Source organism: Hippopotamus amphibius, chromosome 3 (assembly GCF_030028045.1).
Source record: "Hippopotamus amphibius kiboko isolate mHipAmp2 chromosome 3, mHipAmp2.hap2, whole genome shotgun sequence".
Taxonomy (NCBI): Eukaryota; Metazoa; Chordata; class Mammalia; order Artiodactyla; family Hippopotamidae; genus Hippopotamus; species Hippopotamus amphibius.
In genome coordinates, this window is record NC_080188.1 from 49,569,684 (window position 1) to 49,593,049 (window position 23,366).

The following is a 23,366-nucleotide window of genomic DNA, read 5'->3' on the forward strand; positions in this document are numbered from 1 at the left end:
AAGCAACATCCTTTTTGACCCACCTCCTAGAATCATGGAGATAAAATCAAGAATAAACAAATGGGATCTCATGAAACTTAAAAGCTTTAAACCATAAACTTAAAACCATAAACAAGACTAAAAGGCAACCCTCAGAATGGGAAAAAATAATTGCCTATGAAACAACGGACAAAGGATTAACCTCCAAAATATACAAGCAGCTCATGCAGCTTAATACCAAAAAAGCAAATAACCCAATCCACAAATGGGCAGAAGACCTAAATAGACATTTCTCCAAAGAAGACATACAGATGGCCAACAAACACATGAAAAGATGCTCAACATCACTCATCATCAGAGAAATGCAAGTGAAAGCCACAATGAGGTATCACCTCACACCAATCAGAATGGCCATCATCACAAAGTCTGGAAACAACCAATGTTGGAGAGGGTGTGGAGAAAAGGGAACTCTCCTGCACTGTTGGTGGGACTGTAAGTTGGTACAGCCACTATGGAAAACAATTTGGAGGTTCCTTAAAAAACTACACATAGAACTACCATATGATCCAGTCATCCCACTCCTGGGCATATACCCAAAGAAAACCATAATCCCAAAAGAAACTTGTACCATAATGTTTATTGCAGCACTCTTTACAATAGCCAGGACATGGAAGCAACCTAAATGCCCATCAACAAATGAATGGATACAGAAGATGTGGCATATATATACAATGGAATATTACTCAGCTCTAAAAAGGGATGAGATGGAGCTATATGTAATGAGGTGGATAGAACTACAATCTGTCATACAGAGTGAAGTAAGTCAGAAAGAGAAAGACAAATATTGTATGCTAACTCACATATACGGAATCTAAAAATGGTACTGATGAACTCAGTGATAAGAACAGGGAAGCAGATACAGGGAATGGACTGGAGAACTCGAGGTATGGGAGGGGGCGGGGGGTGAAGGGGAAACTGAGAAGAAGCGGGAGAGTAGTACAGACATATATATACTACCAACTGTAAAATAGTCAGTGGGAAGTTGTTGTATAACAAAGGGAGTCCAACTCGAGGATGGAAGATGCCTTAGAGGACTGGGGCAGGGAGGGTGGGGGGGAATCGAGGGGGGGGCGTCAAGGAAGGGAGGGAATATGGGGATATGTGTATAAAAACAGTTGATTGAACCTGGTGTACCCCCCAAAAAATAAAAAATAAAAAAAAATAAATAAATAAAATAAAATAATAATAAAAAAAAAAAAAAAAAAAAAAACTCCTAGAGGAAAACATAGGCAGAACACTCTATGACATACATCAAAGCAACATCCTTTTTGACCCACCTCCTAGAATCATGGAGATAAAATCAAGAATAAACAAATGGGATCTCATGAAACTTAAAAGCTTTAAACCATAAACTTAAAACCATAAACAAGACTAAAAGGCAACCCTCAGAATGGGAAAAAATAATTGCCTATGAAACAACGGACAAAGGATTAACCTCCAAAATATACAAGCAGCTCATGCAGCTTAATACCAAAAAAGCAAATAACCCAATCCACAAATGGACGGAAGACCTAAATAGACATTTCTCCAAAGAAGACGTACAGATGGCCAACACACACATGAAAAGATGTTCAACATCACTCATCATCAGAGAAATGCAAGTCAAAGCCACAATGAGGTATCACCACACACCGATCAGAATGGCCATCATCACAAAATCTGGAAACAACCAATGTTGGAGAGGGTGTGGAGAAAAGGGAACTCTCCTGTACTGTTGGTGGGAATGTAAGTTGGTACAGCCACTATGGAAAACAATTTGGAGGTTCCTTAAAAAACTACAAATAGAACTACCATATGATCCAATAATCCCACTCCTGGGCATATACCCAAGGAAAACCATAATCCCAAAAGAAACATGTACCATCATGTTTATTGCAGCACTATTTACAATAGCCAGGACATGGAAGCAACCTAAATGCCCATCAACAAATGAATGGATACAGAAGATGTGGCATATATATACAATGGAATATTACTCAGCTATAAAAAGGGATGAGATGGAGCTATATGTAATGAGGTGGATAGACCTAGATAGAGTCTGTCATACAGAGTGAAGTAAGTCAGAAAGAGAAAGACAAATATTGTATGCTAACTCATACGGAATCTAAAAATGGTACTGATGAACTCAGTGACAAGAACAAGGACGCAGATGCAGAGAATGGACTGGAGAACTTGAGGTTTGGGAGGGGGTGGGGGGTGAAGGGGAAGCTGAGACGAAGTGAGAGAGTAGCACAGATATATATATACTACCAACTGTAAAACAGATAGCCAGTGGGAAGTTGTTGTGTAACAAAGGGAGTTCAACTCGAGGATGGAAGAGGCCTTAGAGGACTGGGACGGGGAGGGTGGGGGGCACTCGAGGGAGGGTGGGGGGGGAGTCAAGGGAGGGAGGGAATACGGGGCTATGTGTATAAAAACAGATGATTGAGCTTGGTGTACCCCCCAAAAAATAATAAATAAATAAGTAAAATTAATTAAAAAGAATAATAATTCTAGAGTCCACAAAGGAATTGAAAAGAATAATCAAGAATAGATAGAATTATAAAACAGTCTAGCTGGGCTGTCATTTATTATAGTTGTATAACCTTGAGGAAGGCAAGTGGACTCCCTTGAGATATAGGTTTCTTTGAAAGATGAAGCTAGATAATTTTTTTAACTTTTTATTTTAAAATAATTTTAGACTTACCAAAAAAGTTGCAAAAATAGTACAAAGAGCCCTCAAATATCCTTTATCCAGCTTCCACCAATGTTAACATCTTATATAACATAGAACAATAATCAAAACCAGGAAATTAGCATTGATACAATGCTATTAACTAATTCACAGACCTTATTCAACTTTGCCATATTTCATCCACTGATTTTAAGCTAGGCAATAAGTCCTTTTCAGCTCTAAAAATCTTTGACTTGTTTGATATATTAAATTCTTTACCTTTATCTTGATCATTAAAAGTCAAAAAATTAAATTTCCTAAAGATAGCCCAATGTCCCAATATTCTGTTTAAGTATTAAATGGAACAATGCTGAATTAAAGTGATTTTTAAGCCATTTCAGCTTAATAAATGCTATGCAGTCTTGATTGTGACCCTTTCATACTACAACTCTCTTAATTAACTTATTGCTATGAACATAATCCTATTTCTGTGTGTTCAGAGCTCCCTATTGGTAATAATCAAATCACATTACCCTTAGGAGTCATTCAAGAGTGAAGAAAGTGGTGGGAATGAGAAGCCCACTCGACACAAATCTACTTATATGCATCTATCCCAGTGATGTGGGTTATGGAGCCCTTACCTCAGTGCCACCCTAGCTACTATCACTCCCTCATCATATTAGAATGTTCCTGTTGGGCTTTAGGCTTTGGTAAAGACCTAACCATGGAACTAAACCCAATGTAAACTGTATGTGCATAAAGGACCTAAGTTCCACCACTTGCAGACTCATCACTGTTTTCACATATAAGTTTAGACAAGTTGGTTAATACTTGTACCTTTAGCAGGTTTGAGAGTAAGTTTAATGAGATGGTTTTAATGAAGTAACTTGAATATCATTTGAGGGCGAATCTGACTTAATCCAACACACTGCCAACTCTAAATTATTTAGCATAGTGTAAGGAAACTTTAATGCGAATTATTTCAATCCCAAAATAATTCATGGAGATTCTAATTCTTAATACCTATTACATTTTCCATTCAAGATTCTTGGTTAAAATACTGAGTTCAGTATAAAGGAAATCACTAGTAGATATTATTTTCTGTTTTTTAAGCCTGGACTCTTTCTTAAACCTGGATTTTCATATATTTAAAGAGTGATCTCCTTGTATTTGTCATACTATGATAAAAGCAGAGGTGAGGTTTTACACAAAAGCTCTCTCCTCGATGGAGTGAACCCCACAAAATACCAGTATTTCTCCCTGTCTATTCATGGGCTTGGCACAAAGGTAACTTGTGTTCAGCATACCCAGTGCTGAACTCTAACTCTTCATCTTTTCTTCTACCAGCTCATCACATTAGTGGCATTGCTTCCCTACCCATCACCCAACCTAATAGGTTATTATCTGATTCTTCCCTCTTTCTTACCATTTACAGCCACATTTGCCAATTTCTGATGCTTCCACTTCCTCAGTGATTCTTATATCTGTTTATGTCTTTCCAATCTTACCTCTGTTGCTTTAGTTCAGGTCCCATCTCTCATCTGGACTTTACAGCAGCCTCATAGTTGGCCAAACTTGTCCAGATAATTGTTAGCTACTATTGTTATCATTTTTATAAAACAAAGTCCAGCACCTTTAACAGAACTTTCATGTACATTCTGTGTTCTACATCAGTTCGTGCCATTAACCTACTGAAAATCTCACAGTGGCTCCCAGTTGCTTACGGAGCTGATCTCCAGGGGATGGAACTGCATCTTGCTGATCTTTGATTCCCGCACCCCAGAGGGCTAGCCACAGTAGCTAAGACCCAAAAGGTGCCCACTGACTGTTTACTGAGTTGAAATTAATGGAATTAGCCAGCATCCTATGATTCCTGTTAATTTGCATAGTATTGCAATGGGTTTTTTATCTGAAAAATAGGTTTATTTCATTAGGACTTGTTAGGAAAATTCTGCTTAGCTTTCCTATTATAAAGCAGAATAGCCAGAAAATTGGCATTTGAGTATTTTCTATCTTTCTACTCTCTACATTTGCGTTGAGGAAATCTCCTTTCAGAATATTTTGCAACTACTCACATTCATAAACAGTCCACATCCTGGGAAAGCATGTTTATTAGCAGGGTCTTATGAAGAGAAGTTGAACCAGAGAGAGATGGGTAATGGAATTTGTGACTTAGGTACAAATGAGAAATAGTACAAGAAAGAAACTAGAGTGAGTTGATTCTACACATGATTATTTTAAGAAGAATATTGATGTTTTTCTATTACTTCAGTATTTCATCACTCTCAAGGATATTATGTGCATTTTTAACTTGAATTTTGTGCATATAAATATTAGAATGAGTATTTCCTTTGAGTAAGAAAACAAATTTCTCTAGGGTAATCAAAGTGCACTATCAATTGCCTGATATGTCTAGTGCACTAAGATCTGGGTGTCCTCCTACAGAACATTTGAAAGATGTATGCAGTTTCTCTCGCGTGTGCACACACACACACACACACACACATTCTTCTCTCCCTCTTACTGTCTGAGCAGTAGAGAGGCTTCTTTCAGATTTATTGTCAGATGCATTTTCATGAGAATGTGGCTTCTGTTTTTAGCAGTTCATCCATTCTTCTCCTTGGTCTTCACTTGAAGGCATAGTCTCCTTGTGAAATTTTGATTGTTTCTATAACACCTCCGTACTTGCAATCTCACTTTAAGAAATGAGTAGCTTCAGGTGAAGAATAAGCAATAGAAACAGATTGGTAGTGTTGGTGGTGGTGTTTAGATTAAGATTTCGTTGCTTCAATTCTAATAAAGTTTAGAGAATGAAGGAGGAGAAAACATGATCAGTTATTTATCAAGGTAAATGTTGGTCTGTGAACATAAAATAATCATGATGGGTAACAGAGTTTCATGACCAGAAAAACGAGCTTCAGATTCAAATCCCAGCTCCTCCACTTCGGATTTGCATAACCTCAAACAAGTTATTGAACTTCTCTGAGCATAAAGAACTTTGTCTTTAAAATGGAAATGATAGTAGTGTCTTCAGAAGGATTAAATAGCATAAAAATAAGGATAACCAACATTCCTTTTCAGCACCTATGAAGTAACTACGGTTATTCTCATTTTACCAGTGAGGAACAGAGACTTATAATACCTAAGTAAGCTCACCCAGCTTGATGTGGTGGAGCTGGGTTTGAACCACTATGTAAAGTGCCTCATGTAGTGCCTGTCATATGCATTCCAGTGTTAGCTATTATTATTTTCATTGTACAGAATTCTTCCAAGGATAATTTTTTTCTGATTTTTTTCTAACGTCCCCTTATGTTTACACCAAAATTTTCCTGGTTGGAAAGAATTTTCTGTTCATAGGAAGTTGTGGATAGAAATGAATCCATTGAATGCCCAGTATTTGCAGTGTTCACAACTCTTTGGATCTCCTTATATAATTTTAGTAGCTACAAGTCAGTAACTTCATACATGAATTGTTCTTGAATGGCTTTTAGCCCTTTTAACTGAAAGACTGGGAATTTTATCCTCTAAAGGTGGATTCAGTGCTATATATTGAATTCTGTGTTAATATCTTTTCCTTTACCTTAGATAAAAATGAAGAAGTACATCATATCTTTTCTGTTAAAAAAAAAGTGGTAGAAAAGGAGATGAGAGTTCTGATTTACTTTTACTTTTCCCAGGGATCCTCACTAACTGTGTGTCTTTCCTAGGGGAGGTGGTCCTTCTGGTTAATATGCCTGCAGACAGCCCCGCAGATGAAGGGCAGCACCTGCCTGATGGGAGGACAGCAACTCCCACCAGCACGTTCACTCAGCAGGACATCAATGAAGGCATCGTGTGGTACAGGCACTCAGGGGTCCCAGCCCAGAGTGACTCCTTCCGCTTCCAGGTACCATCTGTTTCCTGAATTTTCTGATGTCTGGATGGTCTGATGGAAACCATCACCCTTATTTATTTTCTGATTGCCTGGAGGTCACATTTGGGGGAAGAAAAAAATGTAACTAGTAGAATTGAAAGAGTTATTTGTAATCTGTCAATTCAACTTTATGGGTATCTCTACAAGCAGAGTCATTCCACAACAAAGAGGTTTATAATAGATAATGGCTGCAGTGTTTGGAGAAAAGTGTTTTCAAAATGTTAAAATGCCATATGGAAAAAAAATCTAATTTTCTTTTTTCAGATTTTTGGAACATTTACCATCTTATGATAAGGTCATGGACTTAGCAGCCAAATCCGTTGGGTTCATCTTTCACTTCTACCATGTACTAGCTTTGGGAAAATTACTTGGGCAAGATCCTTGTGCTTCAGTTTCCTCATCTGTAAAATAGCATTATTGTAAGGATTTAATGAGTTAATACATATAAAGCATTAAGGGTGTGTGACTACCATTCATGAAGATTGGTCAAATACTAGTGCTGTAGACTGAATCTTTGTGTCCCCACCAAAGTTCATATGTGGAAATCCTACCCTCCATGTGATGGTATATGGGGGTGAGGGCTTTGATTACAACTAGGTGAGGTCACGAGGGTTGTGCCCTCATGAACGGGATTAGTATACTTACAAGAGTCAAAGGGTGCTCGCTGCCTCTCTCTGCTGCCTGCTATGGGGATACAATGAAAAGTCGAGAGTCCACAACCCATAAGAGGGCCTTCATTAGAACCCAGCCACACTGGCACCCTGACATCAGACTTCCAGCCTCCAGTGCTGTGAGAAATAAATTTCTATTGTTTATAAGCCACCCAGTCTATGGTATTTTTGTTAGAGTAGCCTGAGCCAACTGAGGCAACCAGACCATAAGGTTGGTTTAATATATTCTGTCAATAAATTAAAGAACAAGAAATTATACTGGGCACATTCTCTGGCTACTATGAAACATAATTAGAAATTAATAATAGAAGGGTAAAAAAAAATCAAACGGGAGTTCCTTAATAATTACTAGTTCTAAAAGGAAATCAAAATGGCAAACTATTAAGAAATATTGATTAGGAAGAAACAACTTACCAAAACTTAAATGATGTGGACAAAGTAATACTCAGAAGAACATCGATGGCCTTAAGTTCTTATTATTGAGCAGAAAAGCATGAAAACAAATGGACTAAATATTCAACTCAAGAAGCTGGAGAGCCACAGAGAAGCCTAAGGAAAGCAAAAGGAAGGAAATCATAGAGGTAAAAGAAGAATTGACTAATTATGAGATGCTAGGATTGATAAATGATACAAAACCTGAATCTTTGGAAAGACCCATAAAATTAGACAAACCTGTGTCAAGGACAATTGGGAAATAAAGAATTGAACAGAAATACAAAGGAATGAGGAAGTATGAATGAGAAAGAGCATTTAAGCATAGATACAGAAAAGAATTTGGGAAAGTGTCAGAGAAAATATAAAGAAGCCCTCGTAGTGATCAGCCAAAGCAACCTCACAGTCCCTCTAAGTGAGCCATTTCCTTTGTCTAGGAATCCAGTAGGGGATAAACTACCACGACAGCTCACCTGGTTAAAATTATCATCCACTCCGCTTCTGACGCCTGGTGTGTACATCTTCACTGTCTGACTAATTTATATTGAGCAAAAGATGTGCTTTCCCAGAGAGCCCGTTGAAATATACCTGGAAACCATTAAAATGAGATTATACTGAGCACACTGAATATCCAATGAGTGAGCAAACATTATGTGCCCTTTGCCCAAGTTAATTTTTCAATTTTAGCACCTGGGGACTCAACAGTCCTCAAATAATGAGTCAGAATGGAGGCAAAGACCTCAATCAAAAGAAGTCACTTCAGCAAACTAGAATCCTCAGATCTGCCTTTGCCTTCATCAGGATGAAGGACATTCTCAGTATGGAGTGTTTCCCTGGTAAAGGATTCTCAGCACCTGCTAAAATGATATTTGATTGCTTTTGCAGGTTGGTTACTAAGTGGGTCATTATAAAATAGCAAAAGTTACTGATTTTTTTAAACAAATTCGGTAGAGCTTAAGACTCTAAAAACATCATTACTTAGGAAGTGGTTCCCTTTGGAGCGTCTTCACACATTTTGCTCAAAATGTGTTTAGGACTCCTACCTGAAATCTCCTTCAAAATCTGCGGGGTATTCTTTAGAACATCCTCAGTAGTGACAGCACGTCATCCTTTGGAAGTGGATTTTAAAATATAACCCAATAGCCAAAAGTCATTCAGAATCACGTCGGGTAAAAAAGAAGAGTAGCAATTATTTTTGGTTAAAACGGAGTAATTATGAAGTAACAAGCTCAGTTTTCTTACGTGATTTGTGAACCCTCTCTGAAGGCATTCCAAAAAGTACGTTTTGAACACTGACAGCATCTTTAGTGCAAGTATGAAACAACTCTCTAGGATCATTTTCTCTTGGATATGAAAGTTTTGGTGTGTTTGTTCTTAAAATCTCATTGATAGGCTTACCTCATATTTTGATGTGAAATGGCACGGATGCTGTAGCTATGTGCTAAAATAAATGGTTAGCAACTTTTCCCATTCATCATTTTAGTGCCCCTTAGGATTTTAGACTATTTAAAAAAGATGCCGTTGTAACGATTCTTCTCTTTTGTCCCTTCTTTTTTTTCCTTTAAAGCAGAAAATACAATACAATGAGTTGTATGGATTTAATTTCATTTTAATGTTGATGTGCTGTCACGAGCCATCAATGCAGCCCATCTGTTACTTTGCGTCTGAGACTTCGGATTTATGTAATGCGAGTAGGTGTTAAAAAATTAGAGCATGGCATAGTGAGAAGAAAGCAGGCACATTTTTGGCAGGGGAAGAAGCCCTGTTTTTGGCATATTCAGATCACGTTGACATAGCCTCAGGGGGTGAGGTTTGAAAAAGACCAATATATTTTACACCAGTGTCTCTGCTAGAGAAGCTAGTACTGAGTCCCTTGATTTGTAATATGCTCACATCTCACTACCTGCAGAGTTCCATTCCTCTTCTTCAAGAGATAAGATAACATATTTTCCCCTTTTCTAATTCCCTAAAACTTCCAAATTGAGTCATTATGGTCAGTAGGAAGATCACAAACCCTGACCTGGTTTTAAATACTGACCCTTATTGGCTTTGTGACCTTGACATCTTAACTTTTTGACCTTCAGTTTCCTCATCTGTAAAAAAAGGAGATAATAATATCTACTTGATGGGTATTCAATAAGAAAACTTTTGAAAAGTAGCTAGCACAGTGCTGAGCCCATGATAAATATTCAGTGAATGATAGCTGTTGTTAATATTATTTATGGTGACACTATAAAATGCCTCCTTGGAAACAAGTAGATACTCTGAAGCTTGAGCTCCGGGCATCTGATGTGATCAAGATACAGAGAAGACAGATTTCTTATAGGGTGTAACTTTCGAAGACATAGAGAAAGGGCCACTATTCCTGCTTTTTTTCTCAGGATTTACAGAACCCTGCCCCCTCCCATATGGAATTAATGCAACTCCACATGGCCACACAGGCCTTAGCAATTCTTCTAAGAAGCCTAAAGAGCAGACAATGGAAAGAAGGCGTGTTTAAGGCAGCAGTGAGGTAGCACCAAGGAGAGGGAGAGGCTGCATGGGAAAAGCATCATTTTTCAGCATTTTTGAAGCAGGAAAAAGTTGATTTTGTGACCACTACCCTAATTGTAAATGTTCTTAATCTTGCCCTGCAATAATGAGGCTGAAATTTGTCACTTATAATCTAAGTGTAGATATCTGTGCTGGGTAAAGATTGAAGTAGAATAAACATCACATATGTAATGTGTAATATGCTCATAATGAGACATTATGTAGCTATCAAAATTATGTTTTCAAGAATGTTTAATGATATAGCAAAATATCATAGTATTATGTTAAGTAAACATTTAGAATATACAATTTGTATGTAAAGTTTCACATATACATAGAAAAAAGATTAAAATGAAATGCAGTGATATATTAATAATGACTATTCCGAGGTAGTGAAATTCTAGATGATTTTTATCCCTTATTTATACATTCATGTAACGTCATAATTGCCTACAATGCTTATGTATCTTTTTTATAATCAATTAAAAAATGAATCAAAATATGAAGAGCAGAATGAAAATCGTAATGCAGGAGCATATAGAACTCAAAGACAGATGGTTCAAAAGGGAAAAAAATGAACACAGGCAAACATATCTGCCCACCAGAGGCTCACCAGTGTGCCGTGTCTTCGTAGGTGTCCAGTGCCGCGGAGGCCCACACCCATCTGGAGAGCCGCATGTTCAACATCGCCATCTTACCCCAGGCTCCGGAAGCGCCCAAACGCTCTCTGGGAGCATCTCTCCACATGACCGTGAGTAGGGTGGGAAGGCTTGTGGTTTCTGCTTGGAGGAGGCAGGCTGGTGGGATTTGACAGAATGCTTGGCTCAGAACACAGGCTCTGGGGTCAACAATACCAGCCCTGTGAACTCATTTCTCATTGACTTGAAAAAGAAACTTAAAATTCCCAGAGTGAAAGGAAGGTTAGATGGAATCCATCCCAACCTCCCATCCATTGCTGCTGAGCTTTTTTACAGCATCCCAGACAGTCACAGGCCCACTCCTTGAGTACCTAGAAGGAATTTCAGGCTTATATCCATTTAATGATTGCTAGTTGAGTATAACTATTCAGCCAGTTAGAACTCCATCTAGCTGGAGAAACTGCTATTCTGTTTTAGAAGTCCTATTAGTACTTTCCTTTGTATTATAAGAAGTTTCCTGGAAAAAGTGATGTCTGTGCTGATTCCAGAAAGATAAGTAGCAAATATCCCAGTGAAAGTTTGGGGGGCAGGTCGGAAGGAATAGAAGGGTGATGGCAAAGGGCATCCCCAGGCATCAAAACAACACAGGTGAAGACCCAGAGAGGAGAGACACTGTGGTTGTTGGGAAAATTGCAATCAGTTCCATAAGACTGGAAAGTGAGAGAGGCCGAAGAGGAGTGGTGAGGCTGCGGAGGTCTGTGAGCTGGATCACAGAGGGGCTTGTGTGCTGTGTGGGAGGGAGTGTGGACATAGGGAAAGGTTTGCAGCAAGGTGACAGCTAAATTAGGACATGAAGCGTAGTTCAGACAGTTAGCAGCTCCACTGTAACCCTATACCTCTGGGGCATGTAATGCCAGAACCCCTCTTCTAGACAGAGCCACAACACGTAAGTCCTGGTAAATTAATCATCATGGATTCACATTTTAGTTAGCGCCCACATAATTACACTCCAAAGTGGCGTAGCACCCCCGAGCCGCCACAAAGACAGCAAGTGGAGTTTTAGAAATTATGGGTCTGGGGCGTGACAGGGACATAAAAGGGGAAACAGAAAGTTTATAATGAATAGCTGGTATTGGCATTTCCACCATAAACCGTAATTTAAAGAACTCATAATTCAGCAACTGTAAAGTCTATAATTCATCTTTCTGACTGGGGGAACTTGGATCAGAATTTTCTCTAAAGTGTAAAGAAAAATGTGCATACACATTTCTTGCCAAATGCTAATGTGGTGCTATTTTGACTTTAGAGGGAAAAGAAATGGGCCAGCAGCCATGAAGATGGCATCACTCCTGCTCTGTTGCTGGGAATCTCTAGAAACTTTTCAACATACTTAACCTTGAGGGTCTCAGGTTGCATGTTTGTAAATTGGTTATGTCCTGTGTAATTTGGGGTATCACAAAGGTTAATCCTACTGTAAAATGCGATTAGGCTACTCTTCCGTTCCTTAAAATATTCACAATTTATATTTCTTTTGACATTAATTAAGGCCATTACTGTAAGGCATACATACTGTAATCTGTGATAGAAGCACATTCTCAATTTGGTGATTTGGACTCATCTAAGCACACAAGTTTTGTACATGTTTGGTAAACACATTATGAATACAAATGCTAAATTCATATATGGTATATTCATATATATATAAGTTTAAGGGTAGGAGTCTACCTCTCCATTCATTCAGTCATGCACACTTTTGGGCCCCTAATTTATGCCAAGTTCTGTGGAAGACATTGGAGCTTCAGTGATCATATAATACAGTCTCTATTCTTAAGGGACTTAGAGTCTAAAAGGGAAGATAAAAAATAAGTAAGCAGTGACAATACAGTGATAAATGTCATGACAGAGCCACGGTATGGAAGCAAGTAGCAGGGCACCTAGTCCAGCAAGGTGTAGGAGAGGTCAAGGAAGGCATCCTTAGGAGGTGAACCAAGCTGGTTGAAGTGAAAATTACCTCCAGAGCAGGGTCTCAAACTTCATCCCGCATTAGGATCACCGATAGCGCTTGTTAATCCACAGGTTGCTGGAGCCTACCCCAGAGTTTTCTGATTCTAGAGGTGTGGTATCTGAATTTCTAACAGGTTCTCAGGTGATACTGTTGCTGCTGCTCTGTTCACCACACTTGCAGAACCTCTAATCTAAACTAACAACACTGAGAAATTCATTCCAGGCAGAGGGGCAGCATTTGAAAAGAAGATGGAGACCCAGGAGTACGTGACATGTTTGAGGAATGACGGCGAGTTCAGTTGGCTGGAGTGGAAATCTTTAGGTGAAGAAGAAATAGGAAATGAGAGATCATGGAGGCTCTTAAGATGAAGGAGATTCCATTTTGTCCGGGAAGGCTGTTGGGGCAAGTAGGATACAGCAGGGAGGTGGCACGCTCAGATTTTCAATTTGAGAAGGTCATTCTGGCTGCAGGGTAGAGAACACCCCATATGGGGCCAGACAGGGAGCAAAGAGGCCAAGAAATAGGCTCTTGAGATCACCTAGAACAAGAACGGTTGGTGGCATGAAGGCCATGCGGTGGCAATAAGGATGAAGAGTTGGTGAGATCTTGAAGAGATGCTTGTACCCTCATGTTCATTGCTATGATCCACAATAGCCAAGAGATGGAAGCAGCCCACATGTCCTTCGACAGAGAAGCGGATAAAGAAAATGTGGTGTATACAACCACTGAATATTATCCAACCTTAAAAAAAAAGGAAATCTGTCATATGCTACAATATGAATGAACCTTAAGGATATTGTCCTAAATGAAATAAGCCAGTCTCAAAAAGACAGATACTGCAGGATTCCACTTACATGAGCTAGTCAGACTCTTACAAACAGAAAGCAGAACAGTAGTTGCCTCTGTGGGGAGAGGGTGGGGTGTGAAGAGGGAAAAGAGGAATTGTTGCTGTTGTTCAATAACGTTTCAGTTTTGCAAGAGGGAAAAGCTCTGGAAATCTGATGTACAACAATGTGCGTCTAGTTAACACTCCTGTACGGTACACTTAAAAGTGGTTAAGATGGTTAAAAAAAAAGAAGAGATTGGAGATATTTAGAGACAGTGCTCTATTAGATATGGAAGAGGGTAAAACACCCCAGTTTCTGAGCACAGAGAGATGCCATTCATTGAAATCAGGAATGTATGAGGCCTTCATGGGGAGGGGGAGGGGTGGAAGGCATGATGAATTCAGTGGGGATGTGCTTGTAAAGGGTGTGCCTGTTAAAGGCAGGTAGAAGATCAGTAGCTGTTCAAGGTGAGTGATAAACCTTTGAGAATCATTAATGGCAAGTAGTGGTTAAATCCTCAGAAATAACTGAGATTCCCCAGAAAAACTGCACAGAATGAACAGCAATATAATCAAATACCTGCCTAAAGTGAAAATGTGTTCTGTGGCTTTTCTGTAATTCTGTTACTCATCAAAGCTAAGATCCTTTAAATGGATCTTATGCTTTGGTTTGTAGTGCTCACCAGAATTATATGAATAAATATATATATATGTATACACATATGTACATCATATATATAAACATGTGTGAGATGTGTACATTTAGAATATATATCAAATTTGGGCAAGGAGATCTGAAGACATGCATATCACAGACAGCATAGATAGTCAGAGTCTGCAAATAAGTTAATAGATTCACATCAACTCCCAGTTCTCCACGTAACCACATACAATTTGACTTAGAAGATCCTTAAGGGCAAAATCTTTGATTTATTAATCTTGGTATCTTCCTCAGCATCTAGCACAATGCCTTATATAAAATAGTTGCTTAGTAAATATTTATTGACTAAGTGAATGTTTTCAGGCCCTACTTTCATCACCTTCGAATTCAAGCAAAGTAATCGTATGGGTACACACACACACACACACACACACAGGCACACACTTTGAATATCATATTTCCAATTCCTCTCTTAAAGGGGAAATAAATTCTATTATATCTTAATGTGAAAGAAGATTGATTATTCCCTTTTTAAGTGATTGCGATACTCAGGGTTGGGTTGCCCAAGGTCACCGCTTGAGGGAGAGGCCTTTCTTTCCTAGTTTCATTTGCTTCCAGAGTGATTGCTATAGCAAGAGTTCTCTTAAAACCACTCTTATTGGGGCTAGCAGGGATCCAGTTAGAACAGCTGGTGTTTTTGTGATGTGGACTCAAGCCTGGGCCGGCTGTATTTGTTTTATGGCTATAGGTGTTTATGTTTTTTCTCAAGACCTTTCAGGTACTAATAGAATTATTATCTGCAGTCTCTGGAAATGTTTCGGTATCCTTGGAATTACAGTTGTGCTTTATCTGAGCCTTTCACACTACTTAGCATTTTCTACCTTAGAGCTATTTATGAGTTTCCCCCACTAAAAAGTGGAATTCCTTGAGAAAAGGGTCTATATCTGACTCATCTTATATCTTCTACAATTTTTTGCTTGGTACCTTGCACATAGTAGGTTCTTACTAAAGTTTTAGTACACGAATATATGAATTAATGAATTTTGTTGAATATATGAATGAGTTTTGTTGTCCTAACTAAAGTATGTGAGAAGATGATTCCTTTTAGGTAGATCAGGGCCAAGAAGATTGGAAATGTAGCAGAGGAGACGTAGGTTGTAATTTTAAATAAGGTGGTCATGGTGGTTTCCTTAAGACAATGACATTTAAAGAAAGACTTGCAGAAGATGAGGGAGATAGCCGTATAGATACCTGAGGAAAGAGCATTCCAGGCCCAGGGAACCATGCATTTAGAGGCATCAAACTAGGAGCATCCTTAGGTATTCAAGGAATAGCAAGGAAGCCAGTATGGCTGGATCAAAGTGAGTGCAAGCTAGAGGAAACTGCGTGAATTCACAGATGTGCTAGGTGGGGGGATGGGGGTTATGAGTAACATGGAGAGCCATGGCGGGGTGTTGAGTAGAGGTCTGACATCCTTTTTAAAGGGATCGCGCTGGCTGCTGTGCTGAAATAGACTGTTGGGGGAGGGCAGGAGGGCAGTTGGAAGGCCATCGTGGTAATCCAGGTGAGAGATGGTGGCCCCAGCAGGATGGTGGCAAGCTCACGGGGAGAAGCAGTTGAATTCTGGTTGTATTCGGAGGTAATATGGGTGTTATGAAACCCATTATTCTGTAATCTTCCTTTGTTGACAGAGAGTTTAATAAAAAAGTGTCTTGTGTAATGATTTCCATGAAATTTAATCTCTCATTTCTTACTGTTTAATTGATAAATATTGAATATTTCAAATAGCTAGCATTAAAATTGATTATACTTTGATACAGCTCAACCTCCGTATTGCTTTCTTCAGAGGATCAAGTCCTTGCTTTTTCTACTTAGTGTCTATTTCTATTAGTAAAGAAATAGTATCTGTAAATTCTATAATAAAATATCTGTTTTCTTGGCTAGAACACATTTCCCTTTTCTGTCATCCTATATCCATGATAATTCTTTTGTCTTACCACTTTATTGTTTTAGGGACATCTAGATTTTCAAAAATTTTCAGTTATCCTGATGGTTTTGCAATTAAAAGGTGGCAACGGTACTGAACAATGTACTCACCCAGCACTTTTGTCCACGTATCTGTGCCCACATGTGTGCACGTTGATAGATGTATGCACACATGCATGGGCTGTAAACACCTTGCGTAGGGCACATATTTTTCATTTGTTGTTCTTACCTGTTTTATTTTAGGGTGAGAGACCAGCTGCTGTTTGCAATTCTGATTTTCCTTGCTCATTACATTCCAGGCCTGAGCAATGACCTGAAATATGACTCTACTTTAGGGGGTTGTCCTAACCTGCAAATGCTGCCTCTCCCCAGGACAAGTATGCCTTGGGGACGATTGCAAAGCAACTGCAACCTTCCATCTTTTCATGGTTAAAAGGAAGAACACCACGCCCTCCTCCATGAGAATTACTGAGCCCTACTCAGTCCTTTCCTAAATGAGAAATTCTTTCTGAAAGTAGCAGAGCTTGAAAGAGCAGGAGAGCATGTCCAACTCTAACCCTTCGAGGGTCAGCTAGGAAGAGCCTGCAATGAGCTGGCTATTTTTGTTCTGTTTGATTTTCGGCGTGTGTGACCCAGGCAAGGGGCCCATGCACACGTTCATTTTCCGTTTTCTCCTCTCTCCTCGGTGTTTTTGCTGCTGTCCCCAAATCTCTGTTAGGCCTGGTCATGGAATTCTGAACCTCTCCTTTTTCTTTTTTTTCATGTTGTGACTGTGAATGGGTTGTGAACACACAGGTGAATGGATTGTGAAAGCTGCACACACATTGGCCTTCAGATTAATTTCACGTGACTCCCTCATTGGGTCCTGAAAGCCAGAAGCAAAAAGCAGTATCTCATTCTTTTGAATAGCACAGCGGAGACGAAGAGAAATATTGACTCTTGTTGCAAGCTGTGATAAACACATAGTTCTTAATCTCTGAATTCAGATGGTGAGCCTCTTTGGCATTTTAGGCAAGTTCACCTTTAGCCATTTGAAACCATCAAAGTTAAAAAAGAAAAAGAAAAGAAAAGAGAAGAATGCATCACAGTTCCCATCAGCAGAGCTGGGGGCTTGGGAGAGATTCTCACTAGATACAATCTTAGCCCATTAAATTAGAGGAGCAGAGCTGTCGGGATCCAGCTGTGAACAGTAGAGGAGCCAGCTGTGATGGCTCATTTCCAAACATGTACCACTGTGAGTTCCAACCAGGGAGAACTGATCATATTGGGACTCCCACAGCATGCACCAACAAACCCAGGGCCAAGGGCAGGGGGGAGAAGGGTCAGGCCGGGACGAATCTGCAAAGCAGGAGGCCAGATCCTTCTTTGGAACGCTCAGAGAAGATTTTGCTATATGTGACTAACAGAGTAAGTTCTTTCGTTTGTTTGTTTTTTTTAATGAGATTTGTTTTCGCCTCTGGCTTTTGTTTTCATCACACCATTTTTTCTTCTTCCCTCTTAAATTTTGTGTAGGCCCGGGAGGATGGCCTGACTGTGATTCAGCCTCATTCGCTTTCCTTTGTAAATTCTGAGCGGCCAAGTGGAAAGATAGTATACAATATCACTCTACCTCTGCATCCAAATCAAGGTAAGATATGCAGTAAATGATTTTTTGAGTGATGCTATTGTCTTCTACTTGTTGACCAGCCTTAAAAGCTCTGGTATTCTGTCTGCCTCTACTTGTTGAGGATTTAAAGAGTAACAATTATTCATCACCTCTGTTCCTGTCCTCTGAGTTTAGAACCAGTTGAGAGGGAGACACTGTGGTGGGACCGGTGGAGATGAATTTGTCAGCTTTGGTACTGACAGAGCTGTACTGGAGGACATAGTGTGTACATAACTTCATCACTGGATGAGCTCCCCTCCCATGTGCAGGCAGAACTGGACAGACCCACGCACTGCCTGTAGGGACAGAGCCCGCCTTGGTGAGGTTCTGACAGGGAGAGGACCAGAATGAGCGTGCGCTAAGGACGAGGAGCTCTGCCAGAGAGCCCAGCGGGGGCTGAGCCACACATACTCAGCCTCTCGCCCATGTGGATAAGTCACTCCTCCTCTTTTTTTTTTTAAACCAAGGTAATAAATGCTAATTATGACTTCTTTATGTTTACATAGTGCTCCTACATAGTAATACCCTGTGAGCTTCAGAAAACCAAATATATTTACGGTAGTATTATCCGTCACCCAAATGAAGGGGAAGGAAACTTTACCATTGTGAGAATGTGCAGATGTTCTTGTTAAGGCGATATTGACCCAGAAGACCATTTAGTATCTGTCACCTCAAATGCCTCACGACTCTGGGGAATCCCCATCGCGACAAACACGTGTCAGCACACAGTGCCCTGCTCTCAGACGGGAGCATGGAAATGTGGAACTGCAATTAGAGGACAGGTGGGCCCCTGCCATCAGTCCCCAGCCCTCAGATCCCTTAACTTTGGGCTCAGCTACCAAGCCTGTGCTCAGAAAGATGTGTCTGTGCCTTACAGAAAGGAGGTCAGCTTCTACAAAGACATGCCTGCCCCTGTCTCTGAGGTTGCACTCCCAAGACCAACCACTGCCTTAGATATGTCTTTCACGTTATCAAATTCCCAAGGAGAAATTAAATTTAATTTCCCTTTTGATAAAGTCCAAAAAAATTGAAAGACTAAAAGTCATCCTTCTTTTTTTAATCTGCTAAATCATAGCTAGAGTTGTCCTCTCTACATTGCTAGGGTGGAGATGTTCTTTCAGACCAGCAGCCTGAATGGCTATAGGTCAGTCCCTCAGAAGCTGAATTAGTGTCCTCCTTTCAAAGAGTAAGTAGGACATGAAAGATGATCATAGAATCAGTTCTGTACCTGTGAAATTTAGAAACAACAGGCAAATCTATGGCCCCTAACGCATTTATAACTTAGTGATAATTGCAAATCCAGATCTTAGAATAATCAAGATCCACATTACTATTGCTAAAGATCATCACAGAGACTAAAGAGTTTCTGAAGGAAAGAGGGTAAATTGAAAAAAGTCTTTACAGCCTCACCAGGAGACAAGTATGTGCCATTTTTGTAGTGACCTTGACCTTTGAACTTAAACACAATTGAGAGGCTCTCATAATTATGGTACAGTATCTATGACTTATGGAGAATTCCCTGGTCTAAGCTACATTAAGGGGCAGTAGTTTGTATCTTACTGTTGTTTATGGTCAGTGAATCCTAGTCAAGAGTATTTGGGTTGCAGATCTGCCCTTTTCTTGAATAACTGGAGAATAGTAGACCAAGGACAACCTGAGAGCAATTGTTCCTGAAGGATAAAAGACTCCCACCAGCGGGAAAGGCAGCTTTACGACCCCGATCATTCAGTCTGCCGTCAGAATGACCGTTGATGCTCACGTCGACTCTTCTTCCTCAGGAATCATCGAACGCCAGGACCAGCCTCACTCTCCCATCCGGTATTTCACCCAGGAAGACATTAACCAGGGCAAAATCATGTACCGGCCCCCCACTGCAGCCCCGCACCTCCAGGAGATCATGGCCTTCTCCTTTGCTGGTAATGCTTTTTTTCTCTATTTTGAGGCACCCAAGCTGCTCCCTGTGGATCTTCATGGCATACTTTTAATAAATCTTTATTTTGTGCCTCCTATATGGCAAGGCCCAAATGAGGCCTTGGAGATCTAGTGGTGAGCAAAAAGAGGCATGCATCCTGTTCTTGGTGAGCTTGGGGATCTAGGTATAGAGACAGAATTTGATCAGTAATCCCAGTAGTGAATATTTAGTTGCAGGCTGAGATAAGAGCTTTTAAAAGAAGGAAGAATGTTCAATGGTGAAATTGGATGAAGCAAGGCTGACCTAGATTGAGGGTCCCCTGGAGGCTGCCCCAGGGAGGTCTTGACAGTGGAGGGGTGGGTAGAAGCTAACGAGGCTGTTTGGGTGTGTTGGGATTGTCGGGAGAACATTCCTGAAGGAAGGGCACATGCCCCTGTGCAGAGGCCCTGGGAGGGAGAGAGCGGGACATTCTGGGGACTGAAAATAGTGTGTCTGGAATGTGGAGGGTTGAGCAGCGGATGATGGGCCTGGAGGGAGAGAGGGAGGGCAGACCTTAGGGATCCTGTGAGCCTGCAAGGATTTGGAGCGTTATCCCAAGAACAATAAGAATGTGGTGGAGGTTTTAAGATATAGGAGGATAGCTTTTCATAAGGAACTCTTTGACTGCAGTGATGGGAGTGGATCTGAGGAGGAGGCCAGGGCAGATGGGCATGTGGACGAGGGGACCCAGGGAAAAGGATCCCACCGTACTTCATGGAAGGTCCCTTTCAGGTGACCTTTGGGATTAAAACCAGGATTTGACAGAAGACACCTTTTTTAAAGAAGAGAAGATTAAACAAAAGAATAACTACATTTCTACTTCAAGCGTGTGCCCTTCCACTAAACCAAGATAGCCTTAATCCTGCCACCCCTTCTCTGTCCCCTTGACGCAGTATTCAAAGCTGCTGAGTTTTCAGTCCCTACCCCTAAATGTTTCTGTGCTTTGGAATGATTCTAAAAATCTTGAAGCTTGTTTCTTTATGGTCTTTAAGCTGTATATGTCACATAACACAATATAGAGTACTATTTTTATATAGTAGCTTTAATCATACAGAACAGTTGGTGATTTCTTATGGTGAGTTGAACACGGGTTGAATAATTTTAGAGTTACGTTTTAAAGTACGGCAAACATTTAAAGTAATATTTGCCATTATTTATATAGATGCAATTTTCTAGAAAGTAATTAACTCCTCAGTTAGATTGAAAATCCGTAAGCGCTGGGATAGACCTCATCTCTAAGAGTATCCGCAGTGTTTACTAAGTGGGTGACTCATAGCCAGTGAAAATATTCGTGGTCCTCTAAGCCCAACTTTACAAGACCTACTTTACAAGAAACTCAGGTTATCCTGGGCTTAGAGGGAAAGAAAACATGTCAGCCCTGGTCAAAGTTATTTCCAAATCTACTATACTCGCCTGTGTTCCTAGAGCCTTTTTAGAGAGAGCAGAAGCCTATCCTGTATAATCTATGGGATAAATGCCATGAGATAGATCTCTCACACTGTTACAATGTGTAAATCAATGTCCCAGGCATCACTCAATTCTACAATGGAACTGACCCACCAGAAAGCCTTGTCAGTGATATACGACATCACCCACATTCAGCGATTTGTAGGATTTTATGTACTGGTAAAATGGGATCTGAATGAATGTATTATAAATCACTCTAACTGAAGTGATATAAAATTATTCCACTCTGTGGTTCTTTTTGTTACTTAAAATTAATGTTGGCACCATTAAATTAAACATAACATTAGCAAACCATCTGGTAACCTTTCCTTAAACCATGATAATTTAGATTAAAATGTCCTTTATTTTTCTAACCTCTGCCCTATATTTTGTACCTTTCCCATCTATTTCTGGCCCCAAAATATTTAGTATACTGATCTTCTCATCTGTTCTTTCAGGTCTCCCAGAATCAGTGAAATTCCACTTCACAGGTGAGAATTTTAATCTCAATTTTATTAGAAAATGGAATTTTTCCTTCTTTTTGCTCTCTTCATCATTACTTTTAGCTATTTTCTAAGAATAACTTAAAAGTTACATAAGTTTCTTCTAAAATAATCACATCACATAATACAATTAACTTTGTATTCATGGAAAAAATAATCATAATCCACCAAGGATACCAAAGATGAGTGTTCTTTAAGCCCAGTTTCAGGTTGTCCTAATATCTACTAAAAAGAGGTAATAATGGTTAAAATCTTAGACTTTGGATCCAGTCTGCCTGGGGTTCAGCCTGCTTTGGGATAGTTTCTTAAGCTCTCTGTACCTGAATGCCTTATCCATCAGTGAGGATAATAAATAATAATTATATATGTGTAAAGCTCCCAAAACAGTGATTGACACGTACAGTCCTATCTCGTTTTGTTTCACTTTATTGTGCTTCGTAGATATTCATTTTTTTACAAGTTTAAGGTTTGTGGCAGCACTGTGTAGAGAAGTCTATTGGTGCCATTTTTCCAGAAGCATTTGCTTTCTTCCTGTCTCTGTGTCACATTTTGGTAATTCTTGCAATATTTCAAACTTTTTCATTATTAATATATTTTTATAGTGATCAGTGATCTTTGATGTTAATATTGTAATTATTTTGGGGCACCAGGAACCACACCCATATAAGACAGGAAGCCTAATAAATGTTGTGTGTGTTCTGACTATTCCACTGACTGGCCATTCCTCTGTTTCTCTCCCTCTCCTCGGGCTTCCATATTTGTGAGACACAACCATATTGAAATTAAAGCAAGTAATAACCCTATAATGACCTCTAAGTGTTCAAGTGAAGGAAGAGTCACACATCTCTCACTTTAAATCGAAAACTAGAAATGATTAAGCTTAGTGAGGAAGGCATGTCAAAAGCCAAAATAGGCCAAAAGTTAGGTCTCTTGTGCCAAACAGCCAAGCTGTGAATGCAAAGGAAAAGTTCTTGAAGGAAATTTAAAGTGCTACTCCAGTGAACACATGAATGATAAGAAAGCAAAACAGCCTTATTGCTGACAGGAAGAAAGTCTGAGTGGTCTGGACAGAAGAGCAAACCAGCCACAACTTTCCCTTAAGGCAAAGCCTAATCCAGAACAAGACCCTAACTCTCCTCAATTCTGTGAAGGCTGAGAGAAATGAGGAAGCTGCAGAAGACAAGTCTGAAGCTAGCAGAAGTTGGTTCATGAGGTTTAAGAAAAGAAGCCCTCTTCTTAACATAAAAGTGCAAGGTGAAGCAGCAAGTGCTGATGTAGAAGTTGTGGCAAGTTATCCAGATGATCTAGCTAAGATAATGGTGGCAGCTGCACTAAACAACAAATTTTCGATGCAGATGAAACAGCCTTCTATTGGAAGTGTTATGACCCAGACAGTGAGTTGTGATAGCTTTGTGTAGACATCAGCATCCTAGTTTTAGTTCAAGTGCAATGGAAGCAGAGTACT

The 23,366-nt window shown here is 39.8% G+C and overlaps 1 protein-coding gene across 1 annotated transcript in view; it reads left to right on the plus strand.

The window, feature by feature from the left end:
* The window catches only part of FRAS1 (Fraser extracellular matrix complex subunit 1), a 505,547-nt gene that overhangs the window by 376,205 nt on the left and 105,976 nt on the right, over nt 1-23,366 (plus strand). The window contains exons 31-35 of the mRNA XM_057725661.1: nt 6,400-6,578; nt 10,875-10,991; nt 17,869-17,983; nt 19,780-19,917; nt 21,857-21,889. Coding sequence (XP_057581644.1) covers nt 6,400-6,578; nt 10,875-10,991; nt 17,869-17,983; nt 19,780-19,917; nt 21,857-21,889 — 582 coding nt within the window. The remainder of the gene's footprint in view (nt 1-6,399; nt 6,579-10,874; nt 10,992-17,868; nt 17,984-19,779; nt 19,918-21,856; nt 21,890-23,366) is intronic.